The 16,539-nt window shown below is 48.0% G+C and overlaps 1 protein-coding gene across 3 annotated transcripts in view; it reads left to right on the top strand.

Annotated features, from left to right (window-relative positions):
• The window catches only part of EPHA10 (EPH receptor A10), a 40,797-nt gene that overhangs the window by 18,328 nt on the left and 5,930 nt on the right, over positions 1 to 16,539 (top strand). For all 3 annotated transcript variants that reach the window (XM_082233234.1, XM_082233232.1, XM_082233233.1), the window contains exons 4-14: positions 1,318 to 1,473; positions 1,847 to 2,182; positions 5,000 to 5,124; positions 6,335 to 6,503; positions 8,498 to 8,609; positions 8,857 to 8,912; positions 10,407 to 10,532; positions 12,138 to 12,323; positions 14,079 to 14,140; positions 14,258 to 14,461; positions 16,327 to 16,476. In XM_082233234.1, the coding sequence (XP_082089360.1) occupies positions 1,318 to 1,473; positions 1,847 to 2,182; positions 5,000 to 5,124; positions 6,335 to 6,503; positions 8,498 to 8,609; positions 8,857 to 8,912; positions 10,407 to 10,532; positions 12,138 to 12,323; positions 14,079 to 14,140; positions 14,258 to 14,461; positions 16,327 to 16,476 (1,682 nt within the window). The remainder of the gene's footprint in view (positions 1 to 1,317; positions 1,474 to 1,846; positions 2,183 to 4,999; positions 5,125 to 6,334; positions 6,504 to 8,497; positions 8,610 to 8,856; positions 8,913 to 10,406; positions 10,533 to 12,137; positions 12,324 to 14,078; positions 14,141 to 14,257; positions 14,462 to 16,326; positions 16,477 to 16,539) is intronic.

Here is a 16,539-nt window from a genome sequence, read left to right as displayed (position 1 = left end):
GAGACTTCACAGAAGTGTGACTGGCCCAAGGTCACCCAGCAGCTGCATGTGGAGGAGTGGAGACACGAACCCGGTTTCCCAGATTACGTGACTACCGCTCTTAACCACTACACCACACTGGCTCTCTCGACTGTGGAGCTTTCCCGTTTTCCCTCCTGGACTTGGCAATGCATGAATTGGCCCAGCCAGTTTGTGTGAACCACAACTCTGCTTGTAACCATAGCTGCTCTGATCCTGCAAAAGTCCAGTGGCCTGTCTCTTATGGAGGAGTTTCTTGCATGTCCAGACAATGTCAAGCCTAGCCTGATGTTTCAACTGTGTCGTTCACTGGAAGATCAACAGGAGCTGCAGCTCAGGCCTCATGCAGCTAGACTGTGGACTTAGAGCAGCTGAAAGAGCCACTTCTCATCTCAGAATTGCATGAGTGACGTCTGCCACCCGAGAACTCTGTAATACCAGAACAGAGGAATCGGGGACCTGCTGCTCACTTTTGCAGCATCTCACTGATCCTGCCACTTTCTCCCTCTTTGTCTCCTTGGCGCATCCTCCCTCTCATAGAGTCCCTCAAGCCTCCTGATTCATTATTGTGCTGAGCCACATATTACATTGCCTGTCTGAAATAATTACGGGTATGGAAATCACAGCAGAGGCTCACACAATTTCTCCCCTGACACTTAATTTTCAAGGAGACAACTCTGAAAATTACAAGCATTGCTACTTGTTTTGTGCAATCCTTGTCAAGCGAATGGAATCTTTGGCTGCCCTGGGGGGTACCCATTTGTTACACAAGCGCAGGGAGTAAATGTAATGGGTACCAAGTGAGAACAAAATTGTTAGGTTATTTTCTTTGGGGGATTAGACCTATCCACGCCAAGAGCTTGCTATTTTCTCTGCCATGCTACATATTGCATGCAATGACTTGAAGAGGCAGAAGGAGAAGTTGGGTTTTGTGTGTGATCTTCCTCTCCTGACATTTTGCTGAGAACTCTGTGGAGAGTGATGTGTCTATGTTAGGGTTGCCTGATTTCTCCCATAACCTACTGCTCCATGGGGTTCAGTCTTCATGCAGGGCTGGAAAAGTCTTCTGCCTGGAACCCATGAGAGCTGCTGCCAGCCAGGGTAGGCAGTCCTGAGCGAGATGAACCAATGAGCTTCATGTATTCCTCTGGGTGCAGCAACACTTTCCTCAATACACCTTTTAAATATATCCCCCTCTTTGCAACTCGTTGCCCCTGTTTTGTGCTGGGTCCTCCCCTAGAAATGGCTTTGCCCTTGCCCTTGCCCTCAGCTCTGTTGCCTCTTGCTGTTTCCTTTCAGCCTGCTCCCCTGGATATTACAAGAGGTCTGCTCGGATTCTGCGCTGCTCTCCCTGCCCTCCACACAGTTTCACACAGCAGGAAGGTTCCACCTTTTGCTTCTGCCAGGCGACCTACACCCGGGCCCCTTCAGACTTGCCGTCTGCACCCTGCACCCGTAAGGCATCCTTTTCTTTCTGGTAGTAGAGATTGCAAGGTTGGCTCATCCATCAGTGACGGGTGCTAAGAGGCATCCTCAATCACACAAGCACCTTTGCAAGCAGGTGTGTGGGTGGGTGGGTGGGTGGGCGTGACCAATGGGGGTGTGGCTTTTCCGAATCTTGGGCCTGGAGTTGCAGCGTGCCATGATGACATTGCATTGCATGACAGCTCCAGAGGCGGAATAGCAAGAAAACTAGTGGCAGAATGGCCACCTGTTTTGCTTATTTAAAAACAGGGCTCTACCATTTTAAATGCCCTTTGAAGTTAAGCTGCCATGCAACATCCCCACACCTTGCCACTGATATACCTAACCACTGTCTTGTTTGCAGGATCCCCATCGGCACCTGTGAACCTCGTCTACCGCTTGAAGCAGTCCACCCTAGTCCTTGAGTGGAGTCCCCCGGTGGACTTGGGAGGGCGCAGCGACATCTCCTACAACCTCCTGTGCCTTCACTGCTCCCCCTCTTCTCAGTGCACACCCTGCGGCCATGGGGTGAGCTTCGTGCCCCAGCAGAGGGGCTTGGTGAGCAGGACAGCCACCCTCATGAACTTGCTGCCCCAGGCAAACTACACCATTCGCGTGGAGGCTGTCAATGGTGTCTCAGGCTTGGGTAGCTCATCTGAGCAGCCATACGCAGAATTGACCATCTTTACCGGGGTGACAGGTAGGAAAGCAGGTGGGGTGTTTTGTGGGGGGAGGTATTCTCCCTGCTTGATGTGCCTGCCTTTCAGCCTACTGCTTACGAAAGATTTTATGGTCTATTTATTTAATGCATTTATATATTTCCCTTGAGAAGCCTAAGGGGACACACGTGGTTCTTCCCCCTTCCTCATTATTCCCCACAACAGTCTTGTGAAGTAGGTGAGGCTGAGAAGCAGTGCCTGGCCCCCAAGGTCTCCCAGTGAGCTTCATGTCTGAGTGATGATTCGAACCCTGGTCTCTCCCAGGTCCTCGTTCGACACTCGAAACACTGCGCCACACTGGTTTTCAAGACGGCTTGTGGGTGGAGGGGAGAGAGATGGCCTCAGAAGTAGCTGCAAGTTATCTTGAGAAACTAAATACTGATCTTGTGGAGGGTGGGGGAGGGAAATCAGAGGTTGAACCTGGATTTACCTACCTGGCCTCTGCAGGGCCCTCACCACTTTTACCCTACACTCAGTACCTATTTGCAGGGCCACAACAGGGCAGCAAAGAGAGAGGGAGAAAGAAACTGTTCAGAGTTGCCTTGAGTTCCTCTCTGCCAGGAAAACAAGGTCATAATAGATTATTAATAGACCAGGTTGGGCAGGTTGGGGGGGAGCTCACTGCCCTCTTCTCAGCTTAGTGGGGCCCATCCCTGAGGCTCACCCCACTGCTGAGCCAGAATCCTCCTATGGCCTATGTGAAACCAGTTCACAGGCAGGGTCAAACTCCTTATGAAACATTTCTTCAGGTCTCTGCAGAGCAAGAGATCAGAGTCTTCATTGGAAAGTGGATGAGAAAGCAGCGGGGAGCTGTTCAAGATCAGAGTTGAAAGAGCCTATGGCATAACCTCTGCTTTCTCAGCCTGTTAGATAGCAGTGGGGGTGGTGAGGGGAGAGATTTGGTTTGCACTTCCTGGAACAATATGTGAACTGAAATGCAGCTCCCTTTCAAAATTTGCTATGCCGATCTTCAACAGAAAGGCTGGACTCGCTTCCTGCGAAGCATCTCAAACTGATTTCACAACACAATAAAAACATATATTTAAAAACGGCATAGCTACAAAACCTATTTCAAATCCAATATTAGTGAAAGCGTTATGCAAATACACATTGGAAGAGATTCCTTTCACTAGTGTGCCTCTGCTTGGGGAAATGAAATGCTGACAAACGCTCAGGCTTGACATTAATAAATTGCAAACTGATGTAGACATGTGGAGAAAGAAGGAGAAGCTGAAATAAGCTGTCCTTTGCCCACCCTGAAGGCTGCAGCTGCCCAAGCTGCCCAGAGTGGCTGTGGCAACCCAGTCAGATGGGCAGGGTACAAAAAATAAATTTTATCATCATTTTCCTCTGCCACCCCTCAAAGCTAGGCTCACTTGCTCAGTTTGTTTCCTTTCCCATCCATGCTCCTGTGCTGTCCTTTTCCTCCCTCTTGGTTGGCTTCTTAATTAAGGAGAGCATTGGTGTCCCAGGGAGCCGAAGTGATCAAATCAAGCCATGGGGTAGTGAATAATTTAATGTTTGCTTTTCCGGGATATGGGCAATGTGGTGGTTGTGGGGAGGGGGAGGTGTGTGTGTCTGAAATATGAATGAGCACAGAGTGTATTTACAGCAGTAGTTCACAGCATGAAAGCTTGTGTGGTGGTTTTAGCCTCTTTAAAAGAGCTTGCATGCTTTCTGCTTTGCAGCTTGTTGGTGTACGTCTGTCTCAAGAGATAGTGGAGTGCACCTCTGTGGGTGAAGTCAAACCCGATGCGTTAGCAGCCCCAAAGTGACCTCTCTGGGGCGCAAGCCTGGGCAGTGTGTATGGAGGCTCTGGGCTGCCCAGACGACAAGACTCCCCTCTTGGCCATGCTGACGTAGTTCAAAGGAAAGCAGAGCAATATATTTGGAACCGGCTTGGCTGCAGGAGCTGTCAGAGGCATATGAAGTGTCTTAGGGACTCCACTATGGATTTGTGTAGGGTTTACTGCTTAGCCTTTCTTGTCCCAAAGATGTCCCACAAGGCAATGGAGGTTTAGGACCAGAGTTTTTCCCTTGGAAGGGCTATCTTCCCAGGTTGCTGGGCTCCCTCACCCCCTCACTTCCTTCTACAGCATGTGCAGAAACAGCCTTCTTGACTATTGGGCTACTATTGGTCTTGTTTCCTCAATCCTTCACAGCTTGTCCTCTCATGCAGGGGAAGTCCCTAACTTACCGAGGGTTTGAAACCCATCATCTACCCTCACCTGGTTTAGCCGGCCAGCCAAAACCATTCCTTGGGTTTGGCCACTGTCACATACTGACAACTTCCAGGAGCCACAGCTGAGAGCTGAGTGCAGAGTGGGGACCAAAGGAGGACAAACTACCCCAGAAGGAGCACAATGTGTCCCCCACCAGAGATACTACCCCTCCCCTAATACCCCCCACCCCACCCCAAGCTTTCTAGATTCTCTTCAGAAAATTCTGTTCCTTTTCAGACTGGACTTTTGGAGCCTTCCAGCACTTTGCTCCCAATCCTGGCCCAAATAACTTTGACTGGCACTAAACTTGATTTATTTATAGGAATAGCAAACCGGACTAGGCTTGTGGGTTATGCAAATTGCCATTCTGAATAATGGTTTTTATGGGGTTGAATAGGGGGAGGAGTTTATGGATGTAAGGGTGCAGTGAAAAAGTTTGGGAACAACTGTCCTACAGCTTCTCTTCATGGGAAAAATAAGGAGCCCTACAGGGGCTGCCTAAGATCTTGTGGGCCAGTCATGCCCAGGCAAAGCTGCTGGCAACCCACCTGCCTTTCTTCTCTTTGGCTTTCTTAGCCCAGAGGCTCGTCACTGACATCCGCGCTGAGAGAATTGAGCAGAAGAGCATCTCCTTGTCCTGGCAAGAGGCCAGCGCCCTGAGCGCCAATGACACAGAATATGACATTAGCTTCTATGAAAAGGTAACTGTTTCAGGAGGGGTGCTGTTGTCTTCGACTCTGAAAGGCAGATCCCCTCATTTTCTGCACTGGAGCTGCTCTTTGGGGCATAGTCTCTCCCCGCACCCCCACCCCACCACCCAGCACTTCCACCATTGCTGCTTATAAGAGTTCAGGGATGGTGAGAAAGAATATGGAATCCACACACCAGCAGGGTGGAGAGGGACAGCACCTCCATCTCTGCTTGACTTAAGCTAGTTCCTGGTTTGTTTCTTGTTTATTTACAGCATTTCTGTACCGGCTCTTCACCAAATTCTTGAGGCTGTGTACATATTAAAAGACACAGCAATATACACTGTGCGCCACCCCAATTTCCAAGCAGAGAGAGACCCTGGGAGTTCCAGGCTCTTACCCAGGTTCAATTTTATTGGAATGAAGGTTGGCAGAGACAATGTCTTTAGGATATGTGGTTTTATTTACACATATATACAACCTGAGCATAAGATGGAGGGGCTTTCAGCATCAACACCCCAACAGATCTTGCTTCTCCATTAGTCATAGCTTTGGATCCAGCACAGAGCAAATATTTCACTGTGTCTCCAGATTCCACCTTGCTTCCGGCTCAGCTCATACACAACCTCTGGCTATTGTTTCCCTACCTAGCAGCTGGATTGGGGTGGGCGGGTGGAGAAAAGGCTCACCCATTAGCCTGGAGGGCACCATCACTTAGTTGTAGCTCTCACAACCTAGCTGATTCTTTCAGGATGTTGATGAGGACACTTGTGGCCAAAGAGACTTTTCTGACCAGTTCAGCTATAGAATCTTCTATTAGATTTTAACCCTCATTTGATACAGGACTCCAAGAACTGGAAGGGACTCAGGGCATCATCCAGACTGACCCCCCCAAACTCACAACTATATAGAGAATAAAATGCAGCTGTAGGAGGGCAGAACACAGAGCCCTTTCATTTTTTGGCCTGCCTTGGATGGGGTCTCCACATACAGCCTCTTGGCTGAGAGTGTTAGACCTTAATTTAACAAAGCCAGACATCTGTGTCTTTTCCTTGCTGATTTGATTTACATTTGGCTTCTAGCAAAGCCCGTCCCAAGTGCCTTCTCCCTTCTTAACAACCTAGAGTGGAGCAATATACCAATCCTAGAAGAATGAACTAGTCTCTTCTCAGATCTGGGGAGCAGCGTCTCACCCCTAATCTGAAACTCTGGTGTCCCACAGGGTCAGAAAGAGCAGAGCTACTCATCCCTGAAGACCACCTTCCCAGCCGTGACAGTGGACAACCTGAAACCCAGCACACTCTATGTGTTCCAAGTCCAGAAGACGTCTTCCACTTTCCAGGACCACGGGAACTGCAGCCACAGCATTGAGGTGGAAACGCTGGGGGAGAGTGAGTGTGCAAGTGTCTCTGGAGAGGCTGCAACAAAACCACTTGGGAGGCTTGCACCCTCTGTGACTCCAACTGGCTTACCCTTTACAGCTCTTACCTGGCCTAGCAGCCCCTCAGTCCCCCAGTGAACAGGGAGGGGGGTGCCGAGAAGGCCAGGTTTCAGCTTAATAACTCTTCCTAGCTGGAAATGAAAGCACTGGGGTAATGCACCCAGTAGGAATTCTACAGGCTGTGTTTAATGGGGCTTTAAATTGCATCCATTTGCCACACAAGATGCTTTTGGAACAAACTGAATTGAATAAAAAATTTCTCATAGAACGTAGCCATTTGCAGAAGCCAGAAAGCCAAGTCTTAAAGTGTTGAAGGAAAACCACTTTGTAAGCCATACATTTTAATGCCTCTCTTCTAAAGAATATTTCGTTAATGCTGCCTAACAGACCATGAGGCAGGGGGTGGGAGGATGAAAACAAGCTCCTGGCTGCTCGCCCACAATGCTTTCGCACTGCCCTTTGACCCATTCATGAAGTCACTTACTCTTGAAATTAAATGAAAATAGCAGAGGAAGCAATAAGTACCGTAACTAGTTTATGCCAAAGAGAGTTTCCAGAAGTAGAGGGAAATAAGTCTGCCTGGATCAAAAAGAAGCGGGTAGGAGAATTAAATCCAAAAGTCCTAAAAGGCTCTGACTTGGATTTCTTGATGTATCCAGTGACTTTTGCCCACTGTGAGTTTGCCCAGAAGTCAGTCCTTGATGGCAACTGGATTCCTTTCCCACTCCTTTAAATGCCATAAAAGCCCCTTGCTAAGAAACTTCTGTTTCTTGAACCACCAACTACAGCAAAGTGGTCTTGGTTTCCAGGGAACATGCCTGATCTTTATTTATAAAAAATATTTGTGCCATAAAAATATATATCAAAGCTGTTCACAGCAACAAAACCATACAATAAAAACTATAAAAAGTTATAAGCAGACATCAACTAACCATTATGAAAGGATGTATTCTTAACTGCCTGCATAGGCTTGGCAGAATAGGAAAGTTCTCAGCAGGAGAGACATACAAAGATGTCTCCTCTCCCAAGGTAAGCAAGAAGAAGGCAATGAGGAAAGAAAGTATGAGATATCAGTCTAGCACCCAGGGGAAGGTCAGCACAGGTTAAAGGGCAGTCTGGGAAGTCTGGAGGTTCCTCTTATTCTCTGATTTCTCCCATGTATTCCAACACTTCCAACAGTCACAGCTTGCAACAAGGAGTGGGAGCTGAAAGCTCAGCACCGTTTCTGCATCTCCATCCTCTTGGGACTTAGGACCAGGCTAGATATGGCTTCTGTTGCAGGACTAGCAGTAGCATTGGGAGATTAAAAAAATTATGTTAAGGCTGCAGCATGCAGGGAGGGGCGTTTTATCACCTCCAGCCCCAGCTGTGATCCTGACAAAAATGGCCTCTTTGGCAATGGGAACTTTTCACCATAAAGCTAACTAGGGCACGGGGTATTTCCATCAGGATTACAAGTGGAGAGGGACAGAAAAGCAGAACTGTGGCCCTAGGCCTAGAATTGTACGGTCGTACCTTGGTTCTTGAACACCTTGCAACTCAAACATTTTGGCTCCCGAACGCTGCAATCCTGGAAGTGAGTGTTCCAGTTTGCGAACATTTTTTGGAACCTGAACGTCCAACACTGCTTCTGTGGCTTCCAATTGAGTGCAGGAAGCTCCTGCAGCCAATCGGAAGCCGTGCCTTTGTTTTCAAACATTTTCGAAAGTCGAACGGACTTTTGGAACGGATTAAGTTTGAGAACCAAGGTACGACTGTATTGTTAAAGTATCCCAGCTTTGCTGCTTGCCAGTCAACCACACAATTAAAGCAAATGTCCTAGTGCGGTTGTCTTTGGCCCTTGAACAGGCAGTTGCTCAAGATGAGCCAGGCCCTGCTGCTCTTGGCTTCTGTGGGTCTAACTCCCATTTCCTTCTATTTCTCCACCCCAACTTCTTCCTGCAGCCACTGCTGTCGCTTTCCATGAGCAGAGCCCCATAGTCCTTGTGGTCATTGTGGCGATTGCTGGGCTGATTGTGTTGGTCTCTGTGATCCTGGGCATCCTGACCTGGAGGAGGTGAGCACATGACCATCCCATGTTGCCCACTCCCTCCCACTCCTCTGCTAAGAGGTTTCTGAGTAGGGCAGCTGGAGCATGATCATACTAGCTTAAAAAAAGACAAGTGAGTCGGGCTGAGGACACAGCTCTTTTTGGGACTTGACGCCTTTCTTCACAGCTTATATTGGGGCTTTGCTTGAGGCCACTTTTGAGGCAGGTCCTGGCTGAGAAGGTATAATGTGGCTTTTGCTTCTCCCCCTTGCAGGCAGTGTGACTACAGCAAGGCCTACCGGGATGGAGAAGAGGAGCTGTACTTCCACTGTGAGTTGAAGGCAGAGGGAGGAGAAAGGGCAGGAGGTTTCCTGATACTAATGATGTAGGGGTGGCAAGAGGCTCTCCTGGAGTCCAGCTTCAGAGATGAACTACAGTGGTGCCGTTTTAGACTCCAAACATGACTGCCATCCTGGGCTTCCCTCCTCTCCTCTCTAGACTGACTCTGAAGTGTGCATTTGCAGGGGCCCCTCTTCATTCTGCCCAGGCAGATGCCCCAAGGAACTGCTCCTGCAAGGAAGCCTCCAGGGCCTTATGAGGCCCTCGTGAGGGTCTCGTTTTCATGTACTCGCAGATGGCTGCAGGTCCCCAAGTGGGCACATCCTGCTCTGGGTTAGGCTTCAGCAACTGCTCTGAGCTCCACAAACACTGGCACTGGAGTGGTAGAAGGAAGGCACCAGAAACGCATGCTGGATTCAATACTAAAGCTCAGGGCAGATAAAATAAGGCACTTCTTCATGCAGCATATAGTTAAGCTAGAGAACTCCCCCAGGAGGCAGTAATGGATGCCTTTAACAGAAGATTGGACAGATTCATGGAGGAGAGAGCTATTGATGGCTACTAATCATGGTGGCTATGCTCTGTCTCCATGGCTGAAGGCAGCAAATGCTTCTGAATGCCAATTTCTGGAAACCACAGGAGAAGAAAGGGCTCTTGTGTGCAGGTCCTGCTTGCATGTTTCCCATAGGGGCCATTGGCATGATCCAGCACACTCTTCTTATGGTCTGATGTTAAGCTACAGCTTGGTCCTGCAGAGGACTCCAAGGCAGATTGAACAGAGGCCATCAACAGTTGAGTAGCAAAAGCATCTGATTTCTTGGTTGTATAGAAAAGCAAGAGACCAAACAGTGGGGCTCAGGAATTTTAGACCCCCTCGGAGGGTCGAGGCCAAAGGCAACCAAGGCCAGTGGGTGAGACTAATGGTACCTTTTCTCACCAGTTCCAAACCTTCCTTCAAAGTGTGTCCAATGCAAGTTAAATATTTAAGTTCACCAAGGCATCAAATATAAACTGATTTCCTTCATGAACTTGCAAGTTTTAATACAGTCACTTACAGGATACTTTCGGTAAGTGTTAAACTACAGCATTGCTCACACACATATCTACCTGGTCTGTGCAGAGATGTCTGTGTTCCAACCAGGAAGGAACTGTTGCTATATATTAACTCCCTAGAAAGATGTTAAATGAGACTGGTTTTCCTTTTTCTCTCCAGTAAGGAGAGAGATCCTGGCTTCTTGTCTAAACTGCCACATTAGTGGGTTTCTTTGAGGTCCAGCCTCAAAAGTAGCTTTATTCTGGATGAGTGACAAAAAGGGCTGGACATGGAAGGCAGATTTCCACGAGGGAGAAGACATAGGAAGGGGGCAGATGGCAGGAGCAGGGGAAAATATTTGTTTCTTAGCTCGATTCTGCCAGGTTGGGGAAATTTGCAGCACCTCAATGTTGGCAAAAGGCCTTAACACCATCTCTGCTGCCCCATTGTAGTCAAGATACCAACCCGGAGGATGTACGTTGACCCCAAGACCTGTGAAGACCCCCTACAGGCTGTCTCTCTCTTTGCCAAGGAACTCGATAGCTCCAGCATCAAAATGGAAAAGCTGCTTGGGACAGGTGAGTGTTGTGGATCCAGGCCCTTTGCTTTTCAGTGGGCCTGGGGGGCAAGCTGCCCGACGGTCCCTTCCTTCCATGCTTCATTGTGCTGGGGAGGCAGCTGTGCACCTATGTGGGAGCCCCTTGACCTGGAGAGGCCACAGCCCTGCTGCTGTCTTCCCCATATGTTGCATGCCCTCCTCTCTTCTTAAAGAACCTAGGAAGCTACCTTGTACTGAGTTAGGTCATCAGTCCTTCTAGCTCAGTACTGTCTACAATGATAATTGTGAGCACTGAGAAAAAGGATGTTGTGATTGCGTAAGACCCAGCATGAGTTTCTCAAAAATAAGTCAGGTCAGACAAATCTCGTTTCTTTTTTTTTCTTTTTTTATGGAGTTACAAGCTTGGTGGATCAGGGGAGTGCTGTGGACACAGTGTATCTTGATTTCAGTAAGGCTTTTGACAAAGTCCCTCACAATATTCTTGCGAGGAAGCTGGTAAAATGTGGGTTGAACAAGGTACTGTATTTTTCGGTCTATAAGACACACCAGACCACAAGACGTACCTAGTTTTTGGAGGAGGAAAACAAGAAAAAAAATATTCTGAATCTCAGAAGCCAGAACAGCAAGAGGGATTGCTGTGCAGTGAAAGCAGCGATCCCTCTTGCTGTTCTGGCTTCTGGGATAGCTGCGCAGCCTGCATTCGCTCCATAAGACGCACACACACTTCCCCTTACTTTTTAGGAGGGAAAAAGTGAGTCTTATAGAGCAAAAAATACGGTAACTGTTCAAGCAGGGGAAGCCTCCAGGGAACCTGAGGATAAACTGTAGGAACTGATTGCATATGCTTAGGAATTAAAACAATGATTCCCAAATAGGGGCAGTAGGATTACCTTGGGCAGGGGGTAGAACTAGGAGACAAGGTGGCAGCAGGGGAGCACTGGAGTGTGAATTTGACTTTGAAAAGCTCATATCACTGAATCAAGTTAAATTAGACTTTGAAAAGCTGGTATCACTGGATCAAGTTAATCAGGTTTGTTGAATTAATTAAACAGTGTTAATTAGATTTTGAGTAAATGTGAAATTAATTGTTAGTGTTTTCAATCTTATTGTGTTATTTATTATCTTCCTTAGTGGGTCATGCAAACTGCTACTCCGAATAACACTTTTTACTGGGGATGAATTTATGGAACCAAGGGGGCAGTGGCCCCCAAAAGTTCAGGAATCACTGTGTTAGAACAGTTATGGGCCCTGAATCATAAAAGGCGAGAGATAATCCAAAACAGCACAATAGCACAAACTAGATGAAATTTAAGAGAAACAACAACAATGGCATTGGGTCTTCTCCCAGAGCTGCAGCGTTACCCCACCCTCACCCCCACCCCTTTTCTCCCTTTCTCAACTGGCACATGCCAGCTTTTGTCTTTCTCTGCCATTCCTCTCCGCTAGACCTTTTCCAATAAAAAACCCTCTGTAGGAAGCCATGAGGGACTGAAGGGGCCTCATATTTTGGCAGTGGCTCCCTTTCCACTTTCAGAGTCTGGAGGGAGGGTGCTGTTGCCTGTGGATTTCTTGCTTACGCAAGAGAGGGAGTTTGGTTATAACTCCGGGTCCTTCTTCTGGGCAGGAGAATTTGGAGACATCTGCCAGGGGTGCCTGAAGCTCCCCAGTAAGCGGGAACTGCCTGTGGCCATCCGGACCCTGCAAGCCAGCTGCTCCGAAAAGCAGGTCCACACCTTCCTCACTGAGGCCAGCATCATGGGCCAGTTTGACCACTCCAACATTGTCCGCTTGGAGGGAGTTGTTACCAGAGGTAAGAAGCATTTATGGATTCTGCCCATTTGCACGCCAGAAGATGGTGCTTCCTTCAGAACGCCAGGCAGTCATTCCTTGCATAGCCCCTTGAAGCGCCTGTGTTGCACACCTTCAAGGGAGGTCCAAGACTGTGTATAAGGCACTGACCTCTGCTGCCTTGCCAAGCGTATGTTGAGAAGATGCCCAAGTTTGATTTCACCTCTGCGTTTGTATTCTGGAACCCCAGGCTGATTTAGGATTCTTTCCAGGAAGTGCCCCTAACTGTTCCTGCTTGAGGGCACTGGGAATCTCCTTGCTGTGGTGATGCGTCTTCCTTGCTAAAATGGAGGTGTGGTGTGTTTGCGTAAAAAAAGTTTGCCTTTTGTGTGGATAGAATGTATCCTACTGCCATGGGCGTAGCCAGCATTTTTTTTGGGGGGGCAGGCCTTTTGTTTTGGGGGGCAGAACCTTTTAGCTATGTAATTGATTAAGGGGAGCAGCTGCCCCTCCCTGCCACCCCTAGACTACGCCCACGCCTACTGCACAAGGATAAGGGTCACATTCATTGCTGTGCCCATTGCTAGTGTGCAGCCCCAAGACTTAGGAGGGAATGCAGCCCTACAAGTGAGAGAGCCTGCTGTCTTTTTTCTCCTGTGCCCCCCACCCATGGGGAGCGAAGAACACATTTTTCTTTCTTCCATATCACTAGAACTCATGGACATTCAATGAAACTGAAGGAATATCGAGGCCTACTAGATGGACCATTGGTCTGATCTAGCAGGCTCTACTTATGTTCTTAGGAAAGATGGCTTTGCATTGAGGCAGCGGTTGCTGATCCTCCTGCACATGGCGCTCCTTCTAGGAACATGGTGTCCTATGCATGAAAAGCAGCAGGAGCCACCAGGTTTGGTGTTTAAGGGCATGCTGGCTTCACACTGTGAGGCAGTTCAGGTGGTTCTGTGAACAGTTTACACCAGGGAAAAGTGTGATCAGGCAGGCAAATGCCCCAATGCCCTTCCTCTCCTTAACAGTCATTAAGGGACTGGAATAATTACGCACTTACTTGTGGCCAGCAAAAATGAAAGCAGCCGCTGCCTGGCTTGGGGTTTTTTTTTTTTTTTTGTGTGTGTAGCTGCAGTTCTGCCTAATTGCCTGGGTGATTTAAAAGCCATCTCAGGAAAGTGACTGTCCTGTGTGAAGACAGGGAGAGAATACTGATGGTTTTCTTAATTGCTTGCAGTGGAGTCTGTGGTGGTTAATGTGGTTTAGAAAGACGATTATCCAGAAATGCTGGGACTACACACTCTGGAGGCCAAAGGTTCATTTATGTGTCAGTTCCAGCCCACAACATTAAGATGCTTAGGGATTCTGTAGCTAATTTAATAAGCTGGGAAGCCAATCTCACTGCAAAGGGTTCATTGAGCAGCTGGTCTTCATTCATCAGGCTAATCCAGAGAGAGGAGAGTTTTAGGGCAACAGCATAAGCAGGTGGGCAATTGCTCCTTGCGTGGCATCGCTCCATGGAACTGCCTTACTGGGACCAAGCAATTGCTTCCTCCCACAAGGGCGCTTCAAAGGTAATCTACTGCAATTTGTTACTAGTGCAGGAAGTACAGCACTACAACACTGCCTCTGTGTGAACATGCGTGTGATGTTGCTACCGGTGCATGATTAACATCTTTCTGACCTAATGTCACAGATAGAGCCCTCTGTCTCATCTAGCTGGTTTTCAGACAGTCAGACACAGAGACTAGATTCTTGTTTCTCTGTGTAGGGAACCCGATGATGACTGTGATGGAGTACATGGAGAATGGGGTGCTGGACTCCTTTCTGCGGGTGAGTGAGACCATTCCCCGATAGTGGGATGAGCTATATGCCAGCCACTTGCCTGGCAGAGTCCTCTGCTGATGCGCACGCAGCCAGCCTCACGGATCTTTCTCCTCCCACCCATAGCGGCATGAGGGGCAGCTCATGGCTTCCCAGCTGATTGGCATGCTGCAGGGGATTGCCTCCGGGATGAAATACCTGACCGAGATGGGCTACGTCCACAAGAAACTGGCAGCACATAACGTCCTAGTGAATGGGGAGCTGGTCTGCAAAATATCTGGCTTCAGGGTAGGCCAGGAGGAGAAGATGGAGACGGTTTTCAGCACACTGGTATGTATTTGGGAGGGGGCAGGAAGAATAATAGATCCTTGGAAGGGACACTAAGGATCATTTAGTCCAACTCCTTGCAATGCAGGAAGCACAGCTGAAGAATCTCTGACAGATGGCAATCCAATATCTGTTTAAAAACCTGCAAGGAAGGGAGAGTCTTGGAAGACCGCCTTCTGAAGTAGTCTGTTCCACTGCCAATGGTGGTGGTTTTCCACCTGTCAGGGAAGCTTCAGCTGTGATTCCTGCATTGCAGGGAGTTGGACTGTATGACCTTTGGGGTTCCTTCCAACTTTATGATTCTGTGAACATTTTAAGTATCAAAATACACACCAAAGCCTTTGAATGACACCTTCCAGATGCCACCAGGATGAGCATTTTTGGAGCATTTTGATGAAAGCAGAAGAGAAGGCAGGCAGCGGATATACAGTATGCTGTATGTGCAGAGGCATAAGGGGAGCACTGCAAGGGGCATTGGAATCACCCCTTGGTGCTTCCTGTGCTTTGAATGGGGAAGCCCTCCTGGCTTCCTTGTTCTTTCTCTTCCTGCTGCTGCTGTGATATTCCTTGATGAAAGACATTAAATGGGTTGTGCTGGGCAAGTGACAAGCTGCCTCATGAAATATTAATTGTAAACCATCTAGCAGGAGAACTTAACTATTGCCTGAATATTTCAGGACTTCCCTTCCTTTCCCTACACACACACACACACACACACACACACACACACCTTGCTTTGAGCGTTAACTAGCTCATTTTAAATGAATTTGGGACAGAGTTTCCCCTGAGCAATCCAGCTGTGCTGCATGTGCAGTATAAAGGCCAGCCTTCCGGTAGCAGGTGGGGAAGAGAGAGAATGGAATGGGGATCTGTCAGCAGGAAAGACCTGAACTTCGTTTCTCATTTTGTATTTTTATGTTGTGAACAACCCTGTGATCTTTGGATGAAGGACAGTATACAGATTTAATACATAATAATCATAACGAGGCAGATGTGTGTGTGTGGTGTTTTCTGTAGAACAACAGAATTGTAGAGTTGGAAGGGATTCCAAGGGTCATCTAGCTCAACCCTCCGCAAAGCAGGAAACAGAGCTAAAGAATCCCTGACAGGTGGCCATCCAACCTCTGCTTAAAAACCTCCAGAGAAGGAGAGTTCAAAACCTTCCAAGATAGTCTGTTCCACTGTCAAACAGCTCTTATCATCAGAAGGTTCTTCCTAATGTTTAGTTGGAATCACCTTTCTTCTCATTTGAATCTCTTGGTTCAGGCCCTCCCGTCTGGAGCAGCAGAAAACAAGCCTGCTCCATCTTCCTTGAAACCATCCTTTAGATATTTGAAGATAACTAGTTATCATAACACTTCTCAGTCTTCTCTTCTCCAGGCTAAACACACCCAACTCTTGAACTGTCCCTCGTAGGGCTTGGTTTCCAGAAACTTGATCTTCTTGGTCACCTTTCTCTGCACATTCTTCAGCTTGTCAATATACTTCTTAAATTATGATGCCCAGAACTGGACACAGAACTCCAGGTGGGGTCCAACTAAAACAAAATAGAGTAGTACTAAAACGTCCCTTGATCTGGACACTATAAATCTGTCGATGCAGCCTAGGATTGCATTAGCTTTTTTTGCTGCATCATCACACAGTTGATTCATGTGACTCATGTTAAGGTTGTGGCTTACTAAGACCCAGATCCTTTTCACATGTACTTTACTGCTAGCAAGTCAGGTGTCTCCCAGCTTATATTTGTGTATCTGGTTATTCCTGCCTAAGTGTAGAACCTTACATTTGTCCCTTTTGCAATTAATTTTGTTTCTATTGTTACTTATTTTCTGATCTTTCTTCAATGCCTTTTCTTTATGCACGCCCAGGGTGGGAAAAGCTTGGTGCTGTGGTTGGCCCCCGAAGCATCCCAATACCACCGTTTCAGTTCAGCCAGTGACATGTGGAGCTTTGGCATTGTCATGTGGGAGGTGATGTCCTATGGAGAGAGGCCTTACTGGGACATGTCGAACCAGGACGTAAGTGGCTCCCCAGTGTGCTGGAGGTGGTGGTGTGGACGAGGAGCAAAAAATGGGCAGGCC

The sequence above is a fragment of the Podarcis vaucheri genome, assembly GCF_965113315.1.
Source record: "Podarcis vaucheri genome assembly, chromosome: 7".
NCBI lineage: Eukaryota > Metazoa > Chordata > Lepidosauria > Squamata > Lacertidae > Podarcis > Podarcis vaucheri.
Note: the sequence above shows the minus strand (reverse complement) of the source record. Positions and strands in the feature narration are given on the sequence as shown.